The following is a 15,892-nucleotide window of genomic DNA, read 5'->3' on the forward strand; positions in this document are numbered from 1 at the left end:
GAGTGCAGCATGAATCCACAGTGCTCACATATGCCAGGGAGCAATGAACTGGCAAGTCACTGCTTGGTTTGACTGGAAGACAACACAGGGTGCATTAGGACTACTGTGCAGCGTTAGGAGAGTGTGAGTTAGGACCCTGAGTTGGGTCACCGTGTGAGACATCAGCATTTACTTCTCTCCATTGCCTGCCACTTCTAAGGCATTGCTAGTTTCCATACCTGTGATTGGCTGCTGTAGCTATAGACTGTAATTATAGCTCTGAGGTGGTGGGAGGACAAACTTTTTCATGTTGCTGTAGTTCCCAGTATTTCTTCAATGGTGACCATGTAAGACCGCAGCTAAATATTCTGTCATGACAGTGAGCCTGCAAGAATGTGCTGAAAGATCATCTTTAGCATATCAACCATAAGGATCTTAACTCAGAGGTTTTTTTCTGCCTCCACCTCGGACTGTCCTCCAGCAGAGTGCCTAGAACATGCTTGTGGTCATGTTACTTTAGAGCTGAGTGTGCAGACACGTGCTTTATATTACAGCAGTGTCACTGACCTGACAAATGCAGGCATCTGAGCTGAGACTGTGATGCTGTTGCTGTGTGCCATGAGGAATGGAGCACAAGAACAGGGGAAGGAGGGAGAAGGGCTGAGTGTTTCCTGGTTACAGGCCATGTCAGAATTGCCTGGTGTTTTAGAGAGATACCTCTGCTTTCTTCCTGCTCTAAGCACCCCTGGGCAGTGGAGGAAGCAGGCTGTGCCTCAGTACAGCCGGTCCCCCTCCACAGGTCATGACTCAGGCAGCAGTTGGCCTGGGTGATCAGTGAAGTTAAGCTTTGCTACCTGACACGCTGTGCACAGCCCTCAGTGTAGTGACTTGCGGGAAATGGGGAAGATTAGGAGACTTCAGTAGGAAAGAGATGGTCCTGTCAAGGATGGAGTGACAGGGAAGAAAGGTGCTTCTGTCCAAGCTGGCTGTTATGAGATCTCCACAGCTACCTTGCAGGTGTGAGGCAAAACAGAGCTCACTAATTTCTGAGGCTCCCCCTCACTGCAGCCAGGGCACTGAACCTCTTTGCACGCCCACCTGTGAGCTACATCCACATGCACCTTTGATCTGAGCTCTCCTGAAAGTATCAAAGGGACGTCCTGTGTCTTAGAGCACAAAGTCACTTTTTAGAGAAAGAAAATTCAGCTCTGATGGGTGACAAAGATTAAAATAAATTATTTGGAAACAAAATTCCCCTCTTCCTCCAATTAATCCAGTGATTTTTTGTGCCTGCCTACATGTCAGCGAACTCTGCGTAGCCTCCTCTGGAAAGTCTCTGTCTCCTGCCGCCTCTCACAGCTGGCTCTGGCTGTTCTCTGTCTTCTCTGGGTCCACCACTCTGCAAACCTGCCTCTGCTGCTCCTCCCTGTCCCTCACTGTCTGCCTGCCCCACACTGCCCACAGGAGGTTTCTCCCAGGTGCTCCTTCTGGCAAAGCAACTTTTGCCACCCCACACACATCTTCTGGAAAATGCTGCCCTGGCAAAGCAGCAGCAGGTCCCTGCTGCCTGGCGGTGCTCATCATGAGCACTGGCACCCTGCATACCCACTGGGGAAATTGGCCTCTGCTTTCCTGCAAGGCAAAGGGGTACCCTCTCCTGCCAGCAGGTTTGAGGCATTCCCCCTTGTAATGGAGGGACGCAAACCCCGCTGCACGGTCTGTGCCACGCACCTGAGCAGACAGGGGCCTGTGGCCACCCACATCTAGTGTCACTGCAACTGCCCTGCAGCCCAAAGAGGAGTCAGTGCTATGGACCCTGGCAATAAGTTTCCACCTGAAGAGAGACCGTGAGGACATAAGTCAGTTGTATTTTCAGTGCTGCTCTGTCTGTTGGTGAAGGGAGCAGCCACAAACAGATCCCACCCTATTGTTTCTGTGCCTCTGTTTCCTTGTTCTTCTCATGACTGCTTCTCCCTTTGCCTGTGCGCTTTCTTTGCTGGCTGGCTTGCTCTCACACACACACACGCAGCACTTGCCAAGCAAGCATGTAGCCCAAGGACCTGCCTCACATGGACCTTGGTTTCTCTTCAGGCCTTAATGTATGTAACTCCTTGCCTTGGGCAAGGACTGCTTTATTCTGAACTATCACTGCAGCAGGGTTGTTTTCTCTTTCTACTTGGACTGAAAGCAGAGTGCAGAAAGTACATGGTGGCTTTTAGTCCCGTGGCTGTGACCAGATCACAGACCAACCAGACAGGCCATGGCATCTCTCATTAACAGCACTTTCTCACAGGAGACCTTTGGCACTACCAGGAGCCCTGTTCCCTACTCAGTGACTGGCTCTCACATCATCTCATTCTCTCTTTCTTGACAGATCATGTTATAACCTATGATCACAGAAAGTCCTGATCCTCACGTTTCTCTGCTGTCACCTGTGGGCTCCTCCAGAGCCGCGAAGAAGGGGAAACTCCAGCCCCACCATGGGAAGACTGGGTGAGAAGTGCCTATGACATCTTGGGGAACAGCCACACCTTGAGAGCTAGTTTTAATTTTTATTTTTAGCAATTGTGACAGACTGAAATAATGTTCTTCATTCAGTGGTGATCCACAGGAGCAATTCTGCCTTCTCTCTCTGGGATTAGATTAGAGATAGTTTCACTAATGCAGGAAAAGTATGTTAATTTGAACCACTCTAAGCAAGGGGTGAATCAAGCTACCAGTGAGTTACCAAGATTGGCTTCCAGGCTGGAATTGCCTCAGACTTCTCCTCAGATGGAAGATGTCTGCTGGTGCCTCACATGGTTAGATGCCTGAGGTGCCTTAGCCTTCAGGGAGTAGCAAGCCTCTTCATTCCCCTCCTGGTCAAGGTGGCTGTGCTGCCTGAATGGTTGGCAGTGTGGGGGGAACCCAGCTGCACTAAAAAGCAAACAGTCTGGGCTGTAACTTATGTGGTCCTGTCTTGCTTTACCAAGACCTCTTCCTGGCTGGACAACCTAGTTGGTTCTTGCCTGGCTATTAGAGACCAATGCCCCACCATCCCAGCTCTAAGTTGCCACGGGAATCTCAGGGTAACCCCATATCCATTTGTTCCCTTTGCCTCTGGTTGCCAGGGGAGGGAGTGGAGAGGGCTCTAGCAGGCACTGATGTCTTGTGTGACTGCTGGCAAGTCCACGAGGCCTAAATCCTTAAGAATTTGTAGTCTCTCTGTTCAATGTAAGGAGGCACCTTTCACTTCAGAGGATGACTTAGACCTACATCCTGTTGGCCCAAACTGAAGTTTTGGGATTTAATTCTTCACATTGCTCTGAACATGTGGTTTAGTCACTTAGGTTCCTTGGGCATTACAATGCTGAATGCAGATCATAGGAACAGCCATGGAAACCACAATTTCTCTTTCTGGGCCTCCGCTGAACTATCATGGGAGTGATCATTTGGGCCTGTTGCTAAGGTGTCAGGAGGGAGGACTGTGCATTTGTGAAAGTCTGTGAGGTACCTTTGTCTCTGCACTGGGAAGGCCTTGGAAATGCTTGGCTACTAGTCACTAAACCATATGCATCTTCCCTATGAAGGGTAAATCAGAGCATTAAGGGACTCTCAGGGACAAAATTACCACCAGTCAGCCGCCTTCTTCCTTCTTGCTACTTGAGCCTTCCAGGAGACCACGCTGTCATGTCATCCTTTCCTACCCCCAGCCACCTCCTTAACCCATGCACTCTTGTCTGCGCCGCATTTGGGGGAAAGAACCTCACTATCTCTCGTAAACCTCCTGTCTCCTTAGCACTGCTGTGTGAGTAAGCTGAGCCTGCAGCAAGCACTTCTGAGCATTTCTCACTAGAGTTGAGCAGTGTTATTGTGAGGGATTGCTGGGGGTAGGTAGGATAAACTTCTCTAAATTCAGATGGGTAGTGTAAGGCCACCATTGGCTTGGCTAGAGATGGAAAAGATTCCCTGCCCCAAGCCCCACAGCTCATCTCCTAGTTATGCTGCTCTGTTTCTACCCAAGCTGTTGGTGTTTGGCTTCTGCGTTCCCTGGAAGCAGACCTGCTGTTGCATCCTGCAAGTCATCACCAGGCTGCTTCAGTAACTCATCTTTCCTTCCATTCACAGGTCTTCTACGCATGGCGACTCAACCCATGTGAGAGCTCTCTTATGTGAGTACCCAGCAGCACACTTTGCTGTCTGTGGTCTGTGGACATTGACTGGCATCTAAGTGACACCCCAGCTCCCTCCTCTCCCCCTAGACGCCACTGTCTTAAAGCCTCCATGTGCATTTGCTATGACATACATCAATGTTGATGAGAGACAGGAACACTGCCGGGTGATCTTGAGCTGCCAAAATAATCAGCTCTATGCACAACATGGCTTAAAGGATTTTTCGGTTAGCAGCATGCATCCATTAAAGAGCCTAGACACTCATATTTTTTCTGGGGACTTCCACACTCTAGACTCCTGCCACACAGGCAAGGCACCTTTGGCCAGTCCTGTGGAAAACCGGATGTATCGGAGCGTGGAGAACCTTCACTTGGCAACAGTTTCTGACTCTGGGCTTTATTCTCACTGCCCGAGCCTGGATAACGAGATCATCTTTCGCTATAGAGGCACCAGTCAGTGGAGAGAAGGCTGTGTGGATGTGACCCCAGTACAGAGCACATCGGACTCTCTGAGGAACCTTTCTCTCCATGTTAAACAGACATCTCAGTCAGCACAGAATGTGTTCCTCCCTCCCTTTGCCAAAGTGCCTCAGTGGCTTTTCCCTTCTGCAGAGGAGAGAGCCCTACACGGGGATGCCAAAAAAGAGCTGAAGGAGAAGCTGAGGCTGCATAGCAGGAAGGTGGCAGAGCCCTGCAAGCCAGTGCGTCCCCAGGTGGCCCTTCCTGATCTGATGGCCCGGGAGCTTCTTGAATGCCAGATGTGCCGGCAGTACAAGAATGGTTGTGCTGTCAACTGCTGCACGGTTTTGGTGGAACATACTGCTCTCAGGGACAGCCTCACAGGGAGGCAGGGACTGTGTTTTGCACATAGGATCATCAGTCCAGAAGACATCAAGCAGGAGGCTCAGAGGAGGCTTTGGCTCCGAAGGCAGAATAGCTCCCCCAGTTTGCCCCTTCAGCGTGCCGGGGAAGGCCACGAGATGGCCAAATCCAGAACAGCAGAAACCCTGGAACAATATAGTGGGGAAACAGATGTCAAAGCCACATTGGGACAGAGCAAGAAAGGCTGCTGCAAAGGGAGGCTCTACATACCCACCTTTGAGGAATTCAAGCAAATGAGAAGTAAGGAGGTGAATTCATCTGCCAGCAGCAGTGGGCCAACAGAATGCTTGAATAAGGGTCTGCCTGCAAACCAGACCCTGGAGGAGGAGAGCAATAAGAACATCTGTCCAGAAGCTCTGGGGACCAAAGCTGTGAATGAAGCTGCTGTCATAGCGGAAGATGACAACAATGTGTTCCATGAAAACCACACCTCTGCTGGCTTTTCCCAATATCCAGCCATGTGGGATGGTTTCAGAATGAGCAGCCCTGAGGTGAAGGACAGAACCTTCCAGACCTCCAGCACGGATAGATCCCAGGTCCCCATTTGCTCTAGCCCTATTCCACGATCACATTTGCAGGCAGTAGCAATACACAGAGCTGGGCAGGAGATCTTCAGTGATGAGCAGCAGAAAGGAAAGACAAGACAATTAAATGATGTCCTCCACCTTGCAGGGCAGTCACTGGCTTCTGAAGCCCAGTCCTCTTGCTGTTCATCGCTGCTGTTAGAAGCCACAGACTTATCCAGCTATGGAGCTAAACTACAAAAAATGAAGGATGAATTCATAGGTTCAGCCCTGGAACTTATTAAGAAAAGGTAACATGATCTGTGGGGTCATCTGAAAGCAGTTCCCTTGTTAACGATCTGGTCTCTCTCCTGATATGTACATTTAACTCCCGTAGCATAAATATGCTGTTGGCAGAGCCTTTCATCTTAGGGTCTCTGGTAGCTACATGGACATGTCTTTAAACTCTTGAGTTTAAACTCCATCTTTGCGTGGGATTAAACATCAAAAGGCATTTTTATCTAGACTTTACCTTTTTGTACACCTTAATCCTGTCCAGACAGCATCAAGTAGTAGTCCTGACACCCAATTTCCCATCCCATTTTATTTCTGTAAGAAATTGTTGAAAGATCTTTTTTTTAATACCTGTGAAAAGTAGAGGACAGCAGAGGGATACAAAGTACTAATATGATTCCTTTGAAAAAAGATGTAGGGTCTGTCTCACCACTGCAGGACATCAATTTAGGTAGTGTGACATGCAGCAACAAGAGCTTTCACTTGCTGCCTGTATGTAGTGAACTAGCAAACAAATGAGGGCAAGATGGCTGCTATGAGTCTTTAACCACCCTCTAGAGACCAGCACAGGCAGCAAGTGAAAGTACTTGCAAATACTGTCCTGACAACTCAGACAGCGAAGCAGTGACAGAAGATACTTGTGTAAAACCTTTCTCCCTCTTCTTCAGCCAGGGTTTTCCCCTTCTCTGGGTAAGGTGTTCACAAGGACTGCTTTCTCTATCCTGGTTTTAGTCACTGCAGTCCTATTACTTCCTGCCTGCGAAAGAAGGAATCCCTTTCTATGCAGCAGGTGGCCCAACAGGAATTAGCGAAGTTCTGGAAGCTAGGAATTTGGGGCAGTTATCTCTGTCTTGTCACTAGATAAGACTGATGGGAAAAGGAGGGGTAAGTGTTGGAGGAGTGATTTGTTTCCATATGCTTCATGTTCAGGACTGGCTTCACCAAGAATTACATTTGACTCGGTTCCTGGCTGCTTCTGACATTCACAGATGTGGTGTGTGAAATGCCAGGGCATCAACCTTGTACACTGACTTGGTATTTCTGGAATGCTCTAGCTCTGAGACTGGACTCTGGTTTTAGACAAGATGATAGTGACTTCTGCACAGGAATGCAATTAGTTCTGAAAGAAATTCTGTGGAGCTGAAGCTCCCCATGTAGACAGAGCCAGAGTGACGAGCAGAAATACTTCTGCAACTTTATAATCCAAAGGGAAGTAGGTGGTGTCAGAGCCCTGAATGCTTCCTTCAGCTGTCCAGCCCAGCCTTTGTGCTTGTGTTCTAGAGTGTGAAGACCCAATGAAGAAACAGGTGAGAAAGTCATGGTATGCAACCATTTTCACTGAGTAGGCTATTTTTATCATTGGTGTAAAATCAACTATGCAGAATGGCACAAAGCGTGAGTGGGAGTGTATGAACAGCTGTCTCAGGGTAGATCAAAGGTTTGACTAGTATCTGAAGCCTGAGGTGCATGCATAGCAAAGTACACAGGGGCTACATGTGCATATGATCTTTCTTCCTACTACTCTCCCAGCTTCCAAACACTTTCTGCCCAGGGCCTTTATGGTTTCAGTGTGTTTTCTGTCCTTTTAATATCTGCAGTGGGTTTTGTTTCTGTGAATGTGTTCAGTCTCCCTAGCTGGATTTGTTAAAACATGTGAGGTGATTTTATTAAGACCAAAACAGTAATGGATCTTAAAATGAGAATGACAGTAGTTCCAGTATTAGAGAGGTTGTTTCATGTGAAGGACCCACCCTGGCCTGTTTATTTTCCATGGTAATAATAATTAATGGTAAAGGTTGTAATTTCTTCAGGATAGCAGGAGGAAGACAAATCTGTTGGCAGTGCCAAAGTACTGGTTAGTGGGAAACTCCAGTTTCCTTTGTCTGGAAATCTCTCAATTTTCCATAATTTTCTCCTGAATTTCTGCCTGAATATTCATTTATAACTCAACCTGATTCTCATTGCAGAGGTGGGATACATTTTGTCTGGATGTTTTGGGTTCTAAATTATTATCACTGACATCCAGACCACATTTTTTATAAGTTTCAAATTAAATGAGTTTTCTATGTTTCAAAAGAAATGAAAGCTGGGGGTGTGGTCCCACTTCTACAGATGCTGAACTTGGCAAACCTTTGATGGAGATGTTGTGGTGGTGTATCACACAATAAAATACCTGAAATTGTCTTCTCTTTCTAGTGTTTCTGTGTAAGTGTTACAGTTTCAGAAAGCAGTTTTCTTTGGTAAGTTAACTGCCTTCCTAGTAATTAATAGTTAATTACTTAAGACTCATTCAAATGGCTTAATATTTAATGAGTGAAGATTTGATTTTCAGCTTCTTAATTATGGCTGCTTTAGCCCCCTCATAGGTCACTGGATACCTTTAACTTAGCTTGTAGTTTTGGCAGGGAAGCGGTGTTGAGATCTAGGTGGAAATCCTGTATGCATGTCAATATATAGTCTACTTTCTGAGCTTGTTTAAGCAGCGAATTGTTCAGGATAAGGACAGGTAAAGACATGGAGTTCCTGTCTGTGAAATGGGGGACAAGGTGACAACAAAATCTGCACAAGGAAGCAAAGGGCAAGACTAACAAAGAAGGTTTCTGAAAAGAGTGATGGGGTCTATCTGGGATGACACCGGGATGGTGGGTACAATAACAGCTTTCCATAACAGAGAACTCCAAGTCTGAAAGGCAGGTGCCAGCAGGGAAGGAGCAGACACAAATGTTTCCATTAGTCAGAAAGAGTTTGGAACATGCGGGAAGGGTTGAGAACTGCTGGCCGGGACAATAACACAACCATGAAGAATCCCCTAGAGAATGTGAAGGAAAGCAGGAGCATTTCCAGTTGTACACCATACACCCAGTGCCTCTGCTTCCATGAGATTCAGAGATGATGGCCCAGAGGTTTAGAAGGACATTCAGAAAGAACTTGTCTTCCCTGCACTGGCCTAAGCACATTATCTATCCTGGAGAGAACAGGGAAAACTGACACCAACCCCAGGCAGAAAACTCCTATATCAATACGTGATTTGATCCCACAGAAGGAAACATGCCAGAGTCCCCCCTTCTGCAGCTCTGCAGGAGAGCAGAGGGAACTGCTTGAGCAGGCATTGGTGTAGACCTGTTGGCAGCCCAAATCTCTGCCAGGGGAAAGGGACTGGAGGAAGGGGCAATATCCCTTTTTCTTGGCAATGTTTCCTCTTTCTCCTAAGCCAGGGGCAAAGGTTAAAGGAGCAGCCCTAAGCTTTGGTTCTGCTTGAAATCTGCTTGTATCATCCCTGTTTTGTCTACATCCCTCTGATCACCCTGGTGGTGCGGTGCACAGCGACTGCTCTGTGGAGCAGCACTTACCCCCATGTGGCATGGCCAGTACATCATGCGGGAGGGTTCTAATCAGAACTAGAAGTAGAGCAGTCAAACCAGGGATGAAGAAATCTCCTTTCACACAATGTGGGCTCTGCATCATTGCCTTTCTTACCTCTAGCTGACCAACCATGGGGTGGGATGAATTTCTCAGTCTCCAGTCACACCTTAGCGCAGCTCTCTGGGTAGTATTGGCTCTTATTCCACTGCAGGTCACATCTGGAGATTTTTTTAAAAATATCCCTATTGGGTTACAGAAACCTCAATAGGCAATGGCATCTGGTCTGCAGACCTTACCAGCAGAGAGCTGCTGCCAGCTTCACTCAGAGAAGCAGTAATATTCTGGAGTACTTGCCATGTTTAAGTGGATGACCTTGAAGCACTGTAAAAATGACAAATGAAAGTTCAGCTTTTCTCTGAGAGTATGGTCTGTATGGTGGGTTGTGGTATGATCAAGAGAAGACAATATTCTAGTTCTGAGCTCTGCTGTGGGGTGACACATCCTGCTGCCTCTGTGTGTCAGCATGGTCCCTTCTTTCTGCATGTTACAACCAGAAGCTGTTTGAGCAGGAGCAGCTTTTGGAAGTGGTGGTTTTCTGACAGTGGCAGATCCACTTCAAGAGCTTTCTTGCTCCTTGACCTCTGCCTTCCCTCCCACAGGTGTGCCCAGCTGAACTGTTCATGCTTTACTCGACTCAGTGAAATATTGATGAAATGATGTGGCTGGGAATACCTGAGGGAGGATATTTTTTTTAAACCCAGATCATTTCAAGACTGGTTTTAGATCATGGCCCCACAGAAAGTTACACTGGACTGCTGAAGGAGTCATACCCCAAATGTGGCTGTGGACAGGAGGGAGGAAGGAGATGGGAACCTCTTAAGCTGGACCAGACCAGGACAGTAGCATAGTAGGACCATGGCCTTGCTGTGTGCCTGCGCTGCTCTTACTGCAAGCCTGTAAGGGGGATAATGCAGTCTGTACTACAGACTGCTTGGTGACATTGCTGATGTTGGTATCCCCTTTCTACAGGCTGGGTAAAAGAGGCCTGGAGGAGTGAGGTGACACTTCCAAATCCACCTGGCAGGGAGTTAGCACAGCAAAAGGTAAAAGCTAGGAACCTGCTGTTAGCACTGTTCTGTTGCTGTGCAGCCATGGCTAAACTCTTTTTAACTTGGTAAATCCTCTGGTAATGTCAGCTGGGATCTGGAAGCATAAATGGAGGAAGATGAAAAAGCATCAGCTGGAAAGTTGCAAACCAACTTTTCTGGCCTGACAACGGAGCTGGTGTGTGTTCTGGGAGATTTGTTCCCTCTTCAGAAATTTCAGTGTTGGCTGATGGTTTGTTATTGGAGCCAACTGTCATTCATTGTAAAGAAAATGCCCATCTGTCTCTTGTTTGCTTGTTGCTGACAGTGTTGGAATTGCATATTAGCAGTATGACCTACCAGCGTAAGTTCACAAGTGAAGCCTTTAAGAAGCAGCAGATTTTTGTCATGGGAGACTTTTAATAAGCACAAAATACATGCATAACCTGAAATATATTCCAGACATGGGCTTCCTCTGTGTAGAAGCATCCATATCCAATCCCAATAATGTTTTTTTTTTAAAGGAATCCAAGCCCATAAAAATCAAGTAAACCCAAAATGAAAAAAATAATATTCTCCCAAGCAGGCTTCATTATGCATGGAAATAAGGTTTCTTAGAGAGTCTGTTAAAAAAAATGTATCACAAGTTGTATCACAAACTACAGCTTGTCAACTGCTCTGTCAAGTCAGTGGTTTTGCACCAGATTCTGTCTGTCTGGAGAGGTGGTGGTGTCTACAGAGAGGGGAACGTGGGGTTGGAACAGGCTGTCTGTATCAGCCAGGCCAAGCCCTTGTTAGGACCAGGCAGCTGTGAATATGAACACCCCAGAATTGCCAAGTGAGAACAACAGACTCTGCCAGTCTTTTCAGGTCTCTTAAAGTACACCCAAAGGCCTGATCCTGGGTTCACTGAAAGCAGAGGGAACCTTTCCAGTTGTTTCAGTGGGTTTGGGATCATATGAGATGAAAAACAGAAGGAAAGCTCCTTTAATCCTCTAATCTCTTCAAAGTATTATGGTTTTTAGCAGGTGGTTTTCTTCCAGATGAGCAATATGGTTTCTATGTTGACAACGTCTCTTTAAATAGTAGCAAATATGGATTTGGCCTGCTTAGAAAGAGGTTTTTCTGGTCCCTGTGGGAGAACGTCATGTTTTATGGACACAAAAAAAACATGTGAACACCCAAGACTTGATATCCCAGGCTGATGCTGGCATAAGTGCAATTACCCAATTTGCACCACTATAATTGAGCTGTGTTCAGAGCCCCTGAAACACAGGCATAACCATTCATGCCAACCAGTCTAGATTCCTGCCTGTGCTTTCGCTGAACTGTTGAGGCTGGTTGTTTGAAGCTGGGCTTGCTGCTCAGTCACATCTGTGTCAGGAACAGCAGGTGAACTGCATACGTGATGTTCATCAGTCTGCTTCTTCCCCTGCAGCTGCAATGCTGAGACTGCTGCCAAATCCCCCTCCAAGGGACAGTGTGATCTGAGGGAGGCTGATATCCCACCTCTGGAGGACAGCCAGCAGCCCACAGCGATGTCCATGGCAACAGAGGCCTGGGAGGACAAGCCAAGCAATGAGACATCCAGCGACACTCCACCTGCAGGGAATGTAAGGGAGAGGAATTTCCCTCTCATCTTGGGCATGTGTTCAGGATGTTTTTCTTGTCAGAAGTGCTAAAGGATCCCTTCGTTGTAGGAGCTGGGCAGGCTGGGAGCCTGGGGTCTGAAATCACACCAACTCCGATGAGTGATTAAGCTCTGTTAGAAGCATTTCTAGTGCCCTTTTTATTACAGTTAATGAAACAGGAGTCAGTTTTGTGCCCGCGCCTATCTGCCACTGCATCTTTTGCAGAGAGTTCAGCAATCACCCCTTCATGGCCTTCAGTGTGCCACTAGCCCCTTATTGCTGGACCGTCCAGGAGATCAGATGGACTGCCTCCTAGTGCCCACTTGGTCAAACCACTAATGTAGGCAAGGCGTAGAGGCTGGAGTTCCTGATCCTGCAGTGCTGAAATGTTCACAGAACAGAGGCAAGCTAGCTCAGATCCCTGGAGGACAGGCTCAGCCCCCACTTTAGGCCCTTAGCCAGGGCTGTGCTGTTGACTTCTTCACAGTTATTTGACAGCCATAAACCAGCCACCACAGAGCCACTGTACTCAGAGCTACAGAACAGCAAAGGGAGAGGGGTCCTTGGTGTTAGGACTAAGCAAGAGGGGCCTGTGGGGACAGATTTCCTAATGATCATGTAGCAGAGCTGCATTTACAATCCCACTGCTGATAAGTTTCCTTTTCTCTCCTTTGGCAACTAAAGTCCAGTGGCTGCAAACCAGGTGCTGCTTTGACCACTGCCTTGCTCCAAACCCACTTGCCTTTCTTGCAGACCCCCAGTCCTGGCTGCCGCCGATCCAGCTCTGACATCGTCCATGAGAGCATGGATGGTGCCAAGGCCCAGCGGGAGTGCCGGCTGCGGCCGCACTTCAGTGACCCTATGCCGACAGACTCAGTGAAGAGGAAGCAGCTGGAGCTGAAGATTGCAGCTGCAGCACGGCAGCATGCACAGAAGCGCCGGCAGGAGCGAGACTATGGTAGCCACATTCTGCACACTCATAGGGGACTGTTCGGCCAGATGCTGAGCCCCGCTATCCTGGTGTAAATATGGAGTGACCCCAATGACCTGGGGGAGGGAAGCATTCCGGGTTTAACCCAGGCATGCAAGAAATCAGGATCTACTCTGCTGTGTCTCCCAGGATCTCCCTGCCTGGCAGATGGCAGGGGAAGAGAGAGCTCAAATGAGTTCACGTGTATAGGCAGTGCAGGGATGACAGGCCCTGGGCTTTGCATGGGCACCATTTACTTCTGACTCTCACCAGTCTCAGTGGCAAAACAGGAGAGGGGACAGCTAACAGCCCTGCTTTCTCCAGATCTCCCCCACCAGGGTTCCTACCACTCATGGCTGTGCCAGCTTGAGCTCTTCAGGTGAGCTCTGTGCTGCTGGCGGTGTCTGTAATGATTTGTGTCTCTTCTCAGGTCCAGTGGTAGCAAAAGCCAACCTTGGCCATGGTGGCAGCTTTGATGAGACCCGCCGCACCCCACGTGGCTCCCTCCGCTCCAGACATCACTGGAGCAATGTCAGCAGCCTTAGCACAGACAGCGGGATTGTTGGCGTGAATGATGTCCGGGATGACCTGGATCCCAGTGAGGCCACCCGGACCAAGTCAGCAGATGTGGAGAGGGCAGACAGTGGCATTGGCCAGATGCCAGCCAGAAAGTGGAGGAACAGGGCATCTGAAACGCTGAGCTCCCTGCAGGCCTGGGAAGCCCACCGTCCCTGCACCGACTGTGGAGAAAGGGACCTCCCAGTGGAGACGGATGTTCAGAACTGCAATCAGAGGCGGGCTGACCTCTGCGAGAAGTGCCACAAGCGCAGGACAGAGCGCAAGGAGTCTGTGCTGGAGTTTGTCAACACGGAGGCCAGCTACGGAGAGGACCTGCGCATCATTAAAGAGGAGTTCTACCTCCCCATGCAGGCAGCTGGGCTGCTGAGCCAGGAGCAGCTCCTGGGCATCTTCAGCAACATCCAGGAGCTCATCGACCTCAATGAGAACTTCCTGGAGGTACTCCAGGAAGAGATCGATCAGGCCTTTGACCAGGTATGATGCTGCGTGCTCTACAGGGGCTGGACCAGGCAGACAGGAATAGGTTTTGCGTTAGTGAGGCAGCATAGATAGAGCACGTGATCAGGAGGGATCAGACTCCTGGGTCCTGGTCATCTGCCCAGTCCCTGCTTCCCTCAGCTATTATAAACCAGTGATTTCCATAGGCCTGTGCCAGTTCACAGCTGCTGGCCTTGCTCTCTGCTGTGGTAACACCGCTGACATTAGCAGGCCATCAGCAGTCTAGCTCATTTATCCCATTAACAGGATCTAACTGTCCCATTACCAAAGTTAGCTTTAAGCCCATTAGCTTGGACACTGATAGGTGTGTGACCATAGGGACACAGAGCTCAGCTTGGTCTGGTCACCAGAGGGATGAAGGGGACCAAGCTCACAATCGTGCTCTTACCCAACCCTGAGATGGCTTGTTTCAGGCTGGCTTGGGTGTATTTGCCTTGGGTTGCAGTTCATTGCAGCTTGCCTCTAGGCTGGCTGCAGGGCCAGGCAGCACAGGCTGCTCCCTGCTCTGGTGAGAGTTGGCCGTTACAACTCTGTGTACCATTTGCTTCTACTGATGTGCTCTGCCTTGCACAAGGGATTCCCTACCCCATGAGCATGGTGGTCAGAAGGCAGAGAAATAGAAATGAGGGTCTAGAGCAGCAGGCAGTCACTGCAAAGGACACATAAGCAGCTCCAAGCCCTCCTTTCTTCAAGAAACCAAACACACGTGTTGCTGTATCAGTCTCACCAGGATGTTTTGTTCTCTAGGAAACACACCCCTCCTTTCCCTCTTCGAAACCCTGCATGTCAGACTGAGCGACACACCTCAAAAACTGGCAACTTTGACAACCACTCTCATGCACCTGGCACAGTGAAGACAGATGTGCACTGTGGGTGTGATGTCCCCTGTGAATAATTTATTGAGACAATGGCTTCTACAAACAGCCGTGGGTTTCCCTGTCTTCTCCTCCATGTTGCCCTTTGCAGTTAGAACTCAGTACTGCACCAAAAAGCAGCCAGGAGCCAGAAAGAGACCTGCTCCCTCTCTCGCTGCGCAAATGAGTAGTGATTGCAGAGCATGTCAGCATACACTTAGACAAAGCTAAGAGCATTATGTGGCACCAGGTTCTTACTATTCCCTTATTTTATTACACATCCAGAAATCAGAGAACAATTTACCATGAAATTTATTTTTCACTTGTCTATCAAAGTAGCCAGTAAGAGCACAGCTGAAGGAGACTCCTTCCCAGCCAGACCAGTGGCTGAGAACAACTGCAGAAGTGCGGTGTCTGTTACCTGAGTTACAGGCCTTCTCTGCCCATTTGCTCCTAAAAGCTCTCTGTTCATTTTTGCACTGCTGCGTAAGCCTGCGTAAGCAGACCTGCCGGCAAGAAGGGCCCCAGCACACCCTCCTGACTAGCAGGCTCACTCTGGCCTCTGGCCTTTGAGTCCTTGCTCTGGTGAGCTGGCCAAGCCCACAGAAGCAGAGAAGACGTCTCTTTATGTGTAGAAGAGCAAGCAGTTAGACTAGCTTTCTTTCCCCTCCCTACACACCACTTCCCCCTGGACTTGCAGGGACTGCCCTCCCACCAGGAAGGGTGAGCCCAGTTCCACCTTCGGTCTGGTGTTCACCAGGTCCTGCAGTAGGTTCATGCTATAGGGCTGAACGCAGGTTCCATGCTTGTGCCTCTCCCGAGCTAACCCAGCAGGGGCTCTATTGCATGCTTGCAGGGTGATGACGACCTCATGACCGTGTGCATCGGTGAAATATTTCTAGAGTTTGTCAACATGCTGCCAGCCTTTCAGACCTACTGTCTTCAGCAGTCCTCCTCTGTGAACATGCTCAACACGCTGGAGAAGGAGAAAGAGTTGCTCAGGTGAGAAAAGGGCTGAGCGTATTCTTCCACGCTTTGGGGATGGGAAGGCACCAAGCTAAGGGCGAAGCCTTTGTCAGCTCAACTAGATCAAAGTTTTGAGG

General features: G+C 48.7%; 1 protein-coding gene across 2 annotated transcripts in view; it reads left to right on the forward strand.

Annotated features, from left to right (window-relative positions):
* Nucleotides 1-15,892, forward strand: part of LOC142057299 (uncharacterized) — a 46,793-nt gene that overhangs the window by 28,419 nt on the left and 2,482 nt on the right. Inside the window, exons 2-7 of one of the 2 annotated variants that reach the window (XM_075093053.1) lie at nt 2,354-2,472; nt 4,087-5,826; nt 11,696-11,870; nt 12,642-12,846; nt 13,289-13,911; nt 15,646-15,791. In XM_075093053.1, coding sequence (XP_074949154.1) covers nt 4,256-5,826; nt 11,696-11,870; nt 12,642-12,846; nt 13,289-13,911; nt 15,646-15,791 — 2,720 coding nt within the window. In that variant the 5' untranslated portion in view covers nt 2,354-2,472; nt 4,087-4,255. The remainder of the gene's footprint in view (nt 1-2,353; nt 2,473-4,086; nt 5,827-11,695; nt 11,871-12,641; nt 12,847-13,288; nt 13,912-15,645; nt 15,792-15,892) is intronic. The other variant, XM_075093054.1, reaches the window with a different exon arrangement.

Source organism: Phalacrocorax aristotelis, chromosome 5, assembly GCF_949628215.1.
Source record: "Phalacrocorax aristotelis chromosome 5, bGulAri2.1, whole genome shotgun sequence".
NCBI lineage: Eukaryota > Metazoa > Chordata > Aves > Suliformes > Phalacrocoracidae > Phalacrocorax > Phalacrocorax aristotelis.